Source organism: Rhagoletis pomonella, unplaced genomic scaffold (genome assembly GCF_013731165.1).
Source record: "Rhagoletis pomonella isolate Grant_MI unplaced genomic scaffold, Rhpom_1.0 Rhpom_scaffold_03163, whole genome shotgun sequence".
NCBI classification, from domain to species: domain Eukaryota; kingdom Metazoa; phylum Arthropoda; class Insecta; order Diptera; family Tephritidae; genus Rhagoletis; species Rhagoletis pomonella.
The window spans coordinates 11,050-23,742 of record NW_023461716.1 but is presented as its reverse complement, the minus strand read 5'-3'; the positions used below and the strand labels follow the sequence as shown (position 1 = coordinate 23,742).

Sequence of the window (12,693 nt, the reverse complement as noted above, 5' to 3'; positions counted from 1 at the left end):
AGGTATTTAAAGCACAGAAAAAATATATTATTAAAAGGACTATGTTCTCTTTGACGTACGTCAAAGGTCAAGTAGAAGTGGGAACTTTTATGGCTGCCCATTGATAGCTCGGTTATATAGCTTAAGAAATAATATTTTAAAGACATTTTTATCAAAGTTGATAAATATGACCAGTTTTGGTACACAAATACTCCTACGACCACAGACAAAAATATTGGCTACAATATGTAATTTTTTTTTTGCCATATATACGTTTTATCGGTCCACTTGCAAAATATTCGCATTCGCAAAAGCTCCGCATTGATTATTGCGAATGCGAAAGCGAATGCGAATGTTAAAATTAATGCGGAAGCTCCGCGGTTGCGAATTCGAATGCGAATATTCGCAACAACCCTGGTGTGTACATGTGTACCCTTCATAAAATCAACTACCCGATCAGAAACACTTTTCACATTGAGCTACAAAGAATGCAAGCTTTCAGCTGTATCTACACTGCCCACAGACTGTCCAGAAACTAGAAAAAGCCTCGACGGAACTGTTTACATTTCTACTTGAAAAATGCTTTGGATTATCGAAGTTTTCAGTTTTTTAAGTTTAAGGGAAAGCCCTCTCTATCTACATATATGCCTCTACAAATTATTATTTATTATTAACCGTGTTTATTTTAACGCGTATAAACATATACGATTAAGATGCATCGACAACTTTTTCATAAGCGCCCATAAAACTTGACGCTTGGTCTTCCATAAAAATTTTAAGTATAGATACGTATACGCGTCAAAGGAAACATGGCTATTGATTACTCAATTTAATATAGAGTACATACCTATTTAAAATTAGATATGTGTAATATACATTGTTTACATTTTTTTCTCATAAACTTCTACAGAGTTAAACTAGCTGAAGCTAGAAGAGTGAAACAATTGATCGGTTTATACAAGGGCGACAGGTAAATGATAATAGATATAACAAATAAAAAGTTTTTATTTTTCACTCCCAATTGGCAAAAAGCACTAACAACATATCGTAGACTACTGACTAGTATATTAATACAGTAAAAGCAAAATTTGCACTTGCACATGCACTAATGAGATAATTTTGTAAATAATATAATTTAGAGCAAGTTTCATACTAAATTAAATACAGCACGAAAACAGCTATTATATTTGCATGTATGTATATACTTACCCATGCCATGTTTATCCTTGCATAATTTTTTGTTTAACATTTATTGGGAACTTCAAATATTTTGGAACAAAGCGAAGCAATTTAGCACTAAAACGTTGTTCCTGCTGTATAATAAAATAGAATAAATTGGTAAACATATTATACGGAAGGTTTTCAAAACTTTGAAAATATTTTTATTCAGTTATGTTGGACATTTTAAAAGAAATCAACAGAAAATGAGCTGAGGCTGAGATTCTTTTATCTGTACAGATTTGAAAGAGAAGCCTGATGTCACAAGTTTGTACGAAACATCTAGCATTAAAGAAATTAAGCCACCGCTGGATTTAGGAGCAACCACATCCTGTTCAGTTCTCCATTCCTGACAATAGAGCATACTTTTGCATCACCGAGAGCATGCTCTGCTTTGCAATTTAATTCCGAGCCTTAAGCAATGCTTGTTGACAAGATTTATTCTTCTTTTGATCTCATGGGTTAGGTTAAGTTGCGAAGGCGCGTACGAATGACTCGTACTTCTACTCGGAGGAAGATTTTCCCATTGTGAATGCCATCCGAGAGTGCCAGGAGGAGGCACATCCTCCCAACCGAGGTTAATCCATAATGTCATTATAAAGTCTGTCAAGCCATTTACTATACCGGATGAAGCCGTGGATGTTCGATATTTTCACCTCCGCTATCTCCCCCAAGCTACTGAAAAAGAGTGATCCCAAATGCTTGAGACACCTTGTCTGGAGAGCTGGGCATTAACATACGAAATGGTGAATCGATTCCTCTGTATCCTCATCCCGACAACTTCTGCAGAGAGAGCTTGTTGGTATATGCCATCGATGGAGCATTGGTGCTATATCACAATGCCCTGTGATGACAGGGCAGATTTGTTTAGTGTCAATAGTTCCTATTGAGTCTCGGCCACAAAGATCTTGAGACCTCACAGACGTCCCGATTCATCCAAAGGTCATTTGTTGCTGTTGTGGTGTATTCTTCAATCCCCCTTAGCAGAAAAGGAATTGGTGGCAGTAGGTAGTTGTACGCTTCGCTAATTTGCATTTCCGAGCCGTGTCTAGCCATATCATCGGCTATTTCGTTCCCCTGTATATTGCTATGTCCAGGAACACAGCAGAGAGAGGTTTTGACGTGACTCAGTGAGACCAGCGTTGCACGACATTTCCGAACTGCTTTCGACTTTACCACCCTGGAGGCTAATGTTTTCAATGCCATCATTTACCGACAGGAGGCCACCTTCCTAATCCTCCCGGATTGGAAATTGTATAGTCATCTTAAAATTAAAATCCCAGGATGACGTGAGGTAATCTGGGTCCGAATTGCGGCTTTCGATATCGAACGTAACTGGAATCCAAATTTGATTTTGAGATCGCGGCATTCGAAGCGAGGCTGCTTCGCTCGTTTAAATTGTATTGTGGAGAAAACATCTGCCATTTTGTTTCATTTGATTCGAAACGAGAAATCACTCGATCACGAATGCCGTAATTCGGGCCCAGTTTCAACAATCTAAATCGGCCTTGATTCCGTTACGCCGTTCACTGTTTATTACCTTCAAGACCGCTGCGTGCCCGTAGTTACTTTGCTTCCAAAGTTGTGATTCCCTCAGTCTAAGGGCCGCTTTTGCGGCTATATCTGTTCCGAATACTTGTGGCGGATTCAGGTAAAAGATTATGTTCAGCCCTTCTTGTGGTGCGCTTCTGAAGGCGCCTGATAAACCGACGCTTGCGAGTCTCTGCACCATTCCAATAATTTTCTGACTGCTGCTTTTACCCAGTGCTTTCCACTAGACTAGCGCTCCATAGGTTAAAATCGGACGGATGCCTGTGGTGTACATATCGCGAATAATATGCGGTGATAGCCCCCAGTTTTTCCCGAAAGCTCTTTTACAGGTATAGTACGCAGCTGGGCTTTCTTTGCTCTTTCCTCTTCGTTGCGCCTCCACGTAAGGTTGGAGTCAAGGACAATACCTAAGTATTTCGCCTCGGAGGAAAGGTTTAGACTAGTCCCGTCCAGCTTTGGTAAGGGTAATTCCGGAATTTTGGTTTTCCTTGTAAACAAGACAAGTTCGGTTTTAGAAGGGCTAACTGCTACCCCATTTTGTTTTTTCCAGTTAGAAACACTGCCCAGTGCCGATTCCATCAGCTCACTAATTATTGGCAAGAATTTACCGGAAATTAGTATAGCTAAGTCATCAGCGCAACTACCTTCGTTCTCCTAACTTTAAAGCTTTCTAACAGTTCATTTACTACCAAGATCCATAGCAGGGGCGATAAGACCCCTGCCTGTGGAATTCCCCTTATTGTTCTTCTAATAACGGACCCTGTGCCACCAGCTGCGTTGACTCTGCTTTTCAGCATCGATTTGATTCACGCAACTATGTGCTGCTGGATGCCGTGGCTCTCCACGGCCCTGCTTATTGTTTCCGTTTCTACGTTGTTGAAAGCGCCCTTAACATCTAAGAAGCTGGCTGGTGTGTATTCCTGTATTCCAGTGACTTTTCAATAGTACCGACCACTTCGTGGAGAGCGCTATCGACTGATCTACCCTTGCGATAGCCATGCTGCGCTAAGTCCATTAGGCCTTATGAATAAGAAATAAGCAATTGCTTTTTCTTAAAATTTCAGATCTTTTACCTAAGTTTGTTTGAATAAATCGAGTAAAAGGTCTGAAATTTTAAGAAAAAGCAATTGCTTATCTTTTATTCATAAGGCCTATTGTGGGTAAATTCCCTTATGAATAGGGAAGAGTTTTTAGTATGAACGATGAGAGACTTAATAATAATAATAGATTGGCGCTTACACATATGCTAGTGTTTGGCCGAGCTTCTCCTCCGATTGGTGGCTTGCGCCTTGATGTTGTCACACAAAGCGGAGGGACCTATAGTTTTACGCCGACTCCGAACGGCGATTGTATTTTTATGAGAAGCTGTTTTTCATGGCAGAAATGCACTCGGAGGTTTGCCATTGCCTGCCGAGGGACGACCGCAGTTAAGAAAAAACCTTTTTTTCTATATTTTTTTGCGATGTTGCTTTGACCAGGGCTTGAACCCAGGTGCTGCGGAGTGGAAGCGCGCACTGCTTACCACTACACCACAGCGGCCGACAAGAGATACTTATTGGCCTAAAATCCTTTGAGGAGGAGTGGTTTAGCTTCCCTGCTTTAGGAATAAATATCAGCCAACCTCCCTCCAAGCTTTGGGTACGTACCCATCCGCCAAGCATCTTGTAAATATAGTCATAATATGGGGTACCACACTTTCACAGGAGCGTTGTAACATGGCCGGAACTACCCCATCCGATCCTGTGGACTTGTAGGGGTCAAAAGTGTTGATACCCCATGATACCTTCTCATTATCCACTATCTCTTCAATGCACGGGCTGGAATAGATGCCTAAGAGCTGTCTGAAAGGTCCGTGCCTTCAGTGAAGTGTGCGTTCATCAAGGTTTCTAAGGATTCCTGGCTGGAGTCGGTCCGAGAGCCATCTGGCCTCCTGATGACACCTTTTGCCGAATCGGTTTTAGAAAGCTTCTTGCGGAGCCTTGATTCTTAATTTGTTGACTACAATGTTCCATACAACTTCAGCAAGGAATATTTTTTTTGCAGCCCTAATTTGGCTTTTGTAGCCTTTAAAGCTATTCCTATAGTTTTCCCAATCCTCCTCGCAACGGCTACATTTGGCCCTATTGAAGAGTTTGATAACCATCGATTTACGCTGTCCTAGAGGTCGGCATTACACCAGACAGCCTGTGGCTTGGTGCGTGGCCTGGCTACAGGACAGGATAGCTCGTATGCCGCGGTCAGTATCCTAGTGAGACGGACGGCAGTCCCACGTCTAATTTCAACTTGAGTCAATTCTAGCTTCTGAGATGCCATCCTAGCAAACCTATGCCAATCCGTATTCCTAGGGTTCCTAACTGACTTGGATAATTCTACCTCAAAGTCAGTGTTGAAGAGTATCCTATTGTAGCCCGAAAATGAACACGTGTCGGGTACCCTCCAATTACTAACCTTGCTGGTAGTCGAATCTGAGACCAGTGTTAAATCTATCACCTCTTCTCTAATCCTATTAAGGAATGTTGACTGGCTGCCCTTGTTACATACAACTAGGTTAGGAGAGACGATAATGTCAAAGATAAACTCAACTCTTGCGTTGGTGTCCGTGCTGCCCCAAAGCTCATTAGGGCCATTCGCGTCGCAGCCTATTACCAGGTCTAGGCCACGTGAATGGGCGTGTGACACCAGTTGGCGAACTGCTTGAGGTGGTGGCTGCTCCTCCTCGTATGGGCAGTAAGCGGACATTAGCATCAAGCTCCTCCTGCGCTTGTGTTCGCATACCACCGCTGTGAAGTCTAGTGCTGTATGGGGCGAAAAGAAAAAGATTACTTAAAGTCTTCTTGGCCAGTATACAGGTCCGTCCATACCTGGTCCAGTGACCCTACCTTTTACAAGCCAGGGTTCTTGGACCAGGGCCACATCAATATCTTTGTCCTGTATGAACTTCATCAATTCGCGAGAGGCCAAGGTGGAGGATGCAAATTAATTTGCACCACTGCCAGCTTTCCCCTTAGTGGTTTGTGGCCTTTCGCCAGGTACACGAACTTTAAGGGTGCCAAACCCGAACTTGATGTTGCCCTGCCTGAACTTAATATTCTCGAGTGACGTCTGGTCGACCGCAACCAGTATGTCACTCCCGGTTAGGGATGTCAATTTTCGGGGTTTTGTCGATCCCGGGATTTTCGGGATCTGGAAATACAATCCCGGGATCCCGGGATTGTCCCGAAATTCAGGCAAAAGTGCAACACATCTGTGATCATCCTATTATAGTATTTTAAATCTGATTGATATAACAAAAAAAAAGTACAATTTATTGTAATTCATTTACATATTTATTAAGGCGATAAATCAGTATTTTCAATCAACAAAAAACAAACATAAAATTTGACAAACATATATGTACATATGTATGTACATATCCTCATTAATTTATAACATAGTTTTTGTACTACAAGTACAAATGCATTTACGGTCACTCACAGAAATATTTTGCATAGATTTTTTTTTGCAATATTCAGAATATTTTTCATGGTATTTTTTTTGTTAATTTAAAAAAATATATATGTATGTGCAATTTTGAAGTTGCTAAAACATCCCGTTGACATTTTATATTTTTTTTTGGCACAAAAAAATTCGTGATAAGGAAGAAAATGCCCAACATCGTCAGTAAAAAAAAATTCAAAAATCAAGGGAGTTTTTAGCAACTTTAAAATTGCACTTTATTGTATTAAATTGAATGGGCTATAAAACTGCATAATAGAATTTTTTGTAAAAATTATGATTAAAAAGTTTGATATTTTTATGATAATTTGGTGAACTTAAACCAACTTTCTCTAAAGTCTGAAATTTTGATTTACATGATTTTTGTTGTAAAATGAGCTATATGTTTTTTTTTTAATTAACAAAAAAATACCATGAATATTTTGAATATTGCAAAAAAAAATCGATGCAAAATATTTTTGTAAGTGACTGTATTTGGTACAGCAGTAACTGCGTATGTAACTATACAAAATTTTTTAAGTCACTGTTTGAGATCAATTTAAGATATTATCATTATATTTAAGCAATAATAAAAAAGTTAACACATTTAAGTAAAAAATATATATATAAGTGCATCACCTATTCCATTTTGAGCGAAGCAAAATTTTTCCTTCTTTTCTTCTTGTTTGCCCTTGAGAGGGGATATTTGTGATTAAAATTTAATTGGCTAACAAAAAAATTGTTTCCAGCAATCCCGGGATTTAAATCGACTAATCCCGGGATATTCGGGACTTAAAAAAGACCGGGATCCCGGGATCCCGAAATCCCGGGATTGACATCCTTACTCCCGGTCCTCGTCTTGAGACGTGCTCAGTCCAAGGATTTGTCATACGATTGGCTTCAAAATGGACTTCGTGGCCGGAAACGGCGGTGGGATCCATATTGAGATCACTGGCCGTACTGGAAGCCTTGAGCGGGGGACTACCTTCAGCTGCGCTCCTGGCCAAGATTCAACAAGGCCGTTGATTGCGCGCGTAAGACAGACCAATGACCTTCTATTGCCGCAACCAACGATCTGGTTGTTTTATGTCTGCTACCCCCGTTTGATAAATACTCGGACTCGACCGCCCCTGGCATGGAGAACAGACGTCGTTGTGAGCCGCCCTTAAACTTGAGAAAAGACGCAAAGGGTGCACCGCGAGGATACGACCTAAACTATACCCGTCACTTTATTTAGCACTATATCATCGTGTTGGCGCTTTATTTAAGTTAATAAGGTAATTCTCTAGGGTGGGGTAACAACTCCTAAAAAAGGTGCGGAAAAGTCGGGAGGGGTACCAAACGACGCGTTTCGGCCCCCCTAATAACAATCCGGAGGGGGGGCTAATATTATTAACCATTTAAAAGTTATGAACAAAAAACTTTTGTTAAATTTCGTTGTTTTCTATGGGCAATTACACCGACAAAGATTCACTAAATCACCTGTTCTCACTTTTTAAACACTATTAAAATATATAATTTAACTTATTTATTAAAGAAACACATAGTTTTATCAACCTAAGATAGATTATTTTGTTATTAAAAAGAAGTTGACAATCTTTGCGAGACGAAACGCGAGATTCCAAAATAGCTATAGTGCTGCCACTGTATTAGTATTTCGTAATAATTCACTTTTCCTTATGAGATGTGTGCACTGTTCAATGCTTTTCGGTATCTTCTTTCGTTTAATATATATATAAATAACGAAAATTTTTAATAAAAAATCGCGCGATTTTTTTATTAAAAATTTTCGCCTGCGTCGCTTTTTCCATAAAAATCAATACTTCGATAAATAATGAAAATTTTTAATAAAAAATCGCGCGATGGTATAGCGAAATTTGCTATTATATTTTGGTTACAATATCTTATTTAGATGAAAGTAAAAAGAAGAAGAAGAAGTGTATAGTGTAAACTGAGTATAATAGCGCAAATGAAATGTGAAATAAAGTGGCAATACCAGCGATTTGAGGTTATAATAATTTTAGCAGGCGCAAAGTTTGTTTACTCTGTTTTATTAACGAAATATATAAAATAAAAGTGAATAAATGATTTGCTTTGCATAAAATAATAACCGGAAACGTTTTAGTAGTGTTTTAAAAGTGGAAACTGGTGATTTAGTGCATTTTTGACGTGGTAATTGCTTATAGAAAACAACGAAATTTAACAAAAGTTTTTTTGTTCATAACTTTTAAATGGTTAATAATATTATCTCCCCCCCTCCGGATTGTTATTAGGGGGGCCGAAACGCGTCGTTTGGTACCCCTCCCGACTTTTCCGCACCTTTTTTAGGGGTTGTTACCCCACCCTAGAGAATTACCGTTAATAATAATAATAATAGATTGGCGCTAACACATACATATGTTAGTGTTTGGCCGAGATTCTCCTCCGATTTGTGGCGTGCGCCTTGATGTCGCCACACAAAGAGGAGGGACCTACAGTTTTACCCCGACGCTGAACGGCGATTGTATTTTTGTGAAGAGATGTTTTTATGGCAGAATTACATTCAGAAGTTTGCACAGTGTGGAAATTTAACTTTTTTCGTGACAAAATCTAATATCTCGAGAATCAGAACAGGTAACGAAATAACGGTATAGATATTTTAAATAATTTGAGATGGAGAATTCAGGGAAAATAATATCGTTGGATAAACAATTTCTTTCACCTTTAAAATTAAAATTTAGGATGTTTCACTTATGTTCCTTTTTTGACGCGAAAGCATTATGTAGTGAACTTTTGAAAAAGTTTTAACTATTTATTTTTGTTAATTATGAGTCTAAAAGTCTATATCCAGGGTAGGTCCCTCCTCAGTTTTACGCTGTTTTTCATAGCAGAAATACACTCGAAAACAGTGTTGCCACAAGGTTTTAATTTTTTACAAAAACTCTAAAAAAAATACCATAATAGTTCAAACAATGTTGAAAACGACGATCAATCGACCACATCTATCAAATTATTTTTCCACGTATTCTTATGTAGATAATTATTTTGGCAACGACAGAACTGCACCACGACTGGCATTGTGGCCAGCTTAGATCTATTGATATTTTTCAAGCGACAGATGAGTTCTTCCGCGTTCAAAAAATTCATATCACCATCGACAGAGCGTTTATATAATGAAGATGGAAAATTTACAGCTGTAGTCGTCCTTTTCAATGTGTTCAGACTATAACAACAGTCTTTTAAATAAAGTAACCAGCAAATGTGTCGTTAAACGATTGATAAAATTTACTTTTACAATTTTATAATTGGTTCACATTCGTATTTAATTGCAAAATTGTAATTAGTCCTGTAAAGTTATTGTTTTCACCATTGGTTCCAGCAGGTAAAAATTATCCAAAAATCTCATTTGTGGGACCGTATGGGCTGTGAAAAAAACCTTTTTTCTATATATTTTTGCGAGGCTGCTAGTCAAGGCTTGGACACAGGTATTGCGGAGTGGTAACGCGCGCTGCTAACCACTACATCACAGCGGCGCCCGAGCCATTACGGAACGATTTTCGGCCAATCTTCGCCGCCGGATTTTAACAGCAAATTATATGCCTGTTCATGTAGTCAAAAGTTTTCAAGAGTTATCAAAAACTATCTAGTTTTGGTGTTCATGAATCCAAAAAACTTGAAAAGTAGGTGAAATTGATGGGTTATTTGTTTTATACTTATTATAGTAAGTTTGGAAATTAATAAATTAGAAAGTTTACTGGAAAATTTCTAAATTTAGCACTCTGGAATTAAATTGAATAATTGTTTAGCTCCTCCTAATGTAATTTTTTATTTTGTTTTGCGAATAAATGGTCATGGTGACGAACTGATATTACCTATATAACTCTCCATTTTACCTTTCCTTAAATGTGCTTATTTCCTACACTATTTATATAAATTTCTTCTCTCACATGTATAAACATCACTTAACAAAATTCCATAACTTGTCTGTATAACAGCATGTTCTTATTTTGTGATCTTTCATATGTATGTTGTTGCACGTAAATAAATACGTATATGTGTTTTATGCTTTCATTAGCAAAGTAATTTTAATGAATGTTTTTATTTATTTTTCAAATAAAAACCAAACATTAATTCCTACAGCGATGCATTGAGTAGCAAGAGTAGAGCCAACGTTCCTGTATACAAACTAGTCTACTCGCCTACAAACCCTTTTCTGGAAGCTATAATTACAGAGGCCGCTGAAAGTTTGAATCTTAAAGGTTATGAAAGCTTTCCCAATGCTGCAGCTTTGGAACTCGAATTAACCACCAGTAACTATTTGGCAGGCGTTCAATTTGATGATTCGCTGATTAATATCACTGAATATCCGCGTAAGTTTGCGTTTTCGTTACGTTTCCCAAGTGAACTTCGTACCGCCACACGCACTTTGGGTTGGACATGGCTAACTTCAAAATTATTTCCGCTTATCGATATACCTGGCCCACGAAATTCCGAAGAAGATGACGGCGGTTTGCCGGTGGGTTACTTGAGAGAGGGCTTTCTGCCCGTACAACAGGCGCTGTCGATGGCGTACTTGAAGTTGGCTGGTAATAAAGACGATTTGCCATATGTCGAAATGCAACGATATCCCTATCCGGAGTATATTAGCGACCCGCTAATTGAGGCATTGGAAACAATTTTGTCTTTGATAGTGGTGTTGAGCTTCATATATCCGTGCACGTCAATAACTAAGGTGAGTAGATACCAACTGTTTAGATATATGTATGTACATATCGTCGCTGCGCCAACAAAAACGATTACCGCAGAACTCCACAGGCGAACAGCGATGGCCTACCAACTGTCATTTTGACGAGCAATGTGATTGCAAGTTTTTGTGTGTGGGCACTTTGATGTCTTGAAATAAGCATTTGCCGCATGACGCCACCAGACAACATTCTCTCAATTTCGGTGCTTAAAATCATTTAAATCTTTAAAAAACTTGCTGAATAATTTCCTAAAACGTAATCATAAATAGTCCAATAGGGAAGAGATTTTTATTTTGATTTAATATCAAAATTTCATCGATGTTACCACCAGCACGCTTTCTTTCAAATGAAAATATGGCTGTCAAACTATCGAATTGCCTGCAATAGATGTCAAGCAATAAGCGCTGACATATATTGCAGCACATGAGAAATAGGCGGTCTCCATTGGAAATATATTTTGTGACATAGTTTTCACGACATCAGTGTTTTCCTGTGGAGACAGGGCCTTATGTGATTTTTGCCATTTTTTTTTTGTTACATATTTTACTAACTGGCCGTCTCCACAGGATAAAATTTATTGCTGCCCAGCTGTCATTTTGGTCGCTAGATATAAGTTATATCAGTGGCAATATTTGTGTGGGCTTTTTATATCTTGATATAAGCATTTGTAAGATAGCTTTGAAAATGTATTTTTGCCATATTTAATCGCTTAAAAAATTTAGAAAATAGGCTATTTTACATCCAAGTACATAATTACAAATATTTTAACAGGAAACAGCTCAATTTTTGCTCTTATATTAAAATAATAATGATGTTGCAGCCACGAAGTTTTCGTGCAAATGAAAATGTAGCTGTCAAACTACCAAATTGCCGGCAATAGATGGCAAGATATAAGCTCTGATATATATTGCTCTTGAAGAGCAATGAGCGGTCTCCATTGGCTATTTATATTCTAACATATGTATCAAGATATAAACTTTATCCAGTAATACTATCTATTGCCCACATTACTGCATTTGCCGTTCTCTTATATAGCTTTTGGTTTTAAACTGACCAAAAACAGCTATGTGCCCTCAGTACTAAAAATACTCTGAAAAAAAACGGGTACACGCTTACTTGCTTATAACTGTTTTTGATCGCAGGCGAATCTGAAGAGTGTGCTTTGATTTCGATGTAAAAAGTAATTATAAATCCAAGGTTCATAGAATACAAGGTTTCGACATTAGCCATGGCCGCCATCTTGATGACGTAGATGGCTCAATTTTTTAAGTTGCCAGATTCCAAAAAAATTATCTTATAAAAATACACTATTTTAGTCAAAAATAAATCAAGTTTTATTTCAAATATGTGTAACCCTGATATTTACCGTTTGACAATTTGCGTCGAAGTTTGTGCTTTTTTCTGCGTTTTTGAGTTTATTTAAATTATTAAAAATTTAAGTGCGCTGTTTTGATTGCAAAAATTACACTGAAAAAGGTAATTTAGGTTTTACCGTATGTCTAAAGATGAATTGCAATTTCGGTAGCGAAATTTTGGCAATGTTATGAACGCTTTTGATTTAAAAATACGCGAGTGCGTTCTGCTCACTTTCAAGAATAAAATCACCAGCAAATTTCAATTTGCATTCGATTTACATTTCATTTGTCACTATTGTACGAATATTATTATGTTAATCCAGTTTCATGTGAAGTTATAACATTTTATGTTGTTATAATAAGCTTTGCCACGATTTTATATCAAAAATGCC

The 12,693-nt window shown here is 38.0% G+C and overlaps 1 protein-coding gene across 1 annotated transcript; it reads left to right on the top strand.

Annotated features, from left to right (window-relative positions):
- Nucleotides 1-402: 402 nt before the first annotated feature.
- LOC118753993 (ATP-binding cassette sub-family A member 3-like) lies at nucleotides 403-10,986 on the top strand (the record flags this gene model as incomplete). Its single annotated transcript, XM_036488863.1, has 2 exons — nucleotides 403-949; nucleotides 10,342-10,986. Coding segments are annotated over exons 1-2 (752 nt in total), but the record flags the coding sequence as incomplete, so codon positions are not given.
- Nucleotides 10,987-12,693: the final 1,707 nt, after the last annotated feature.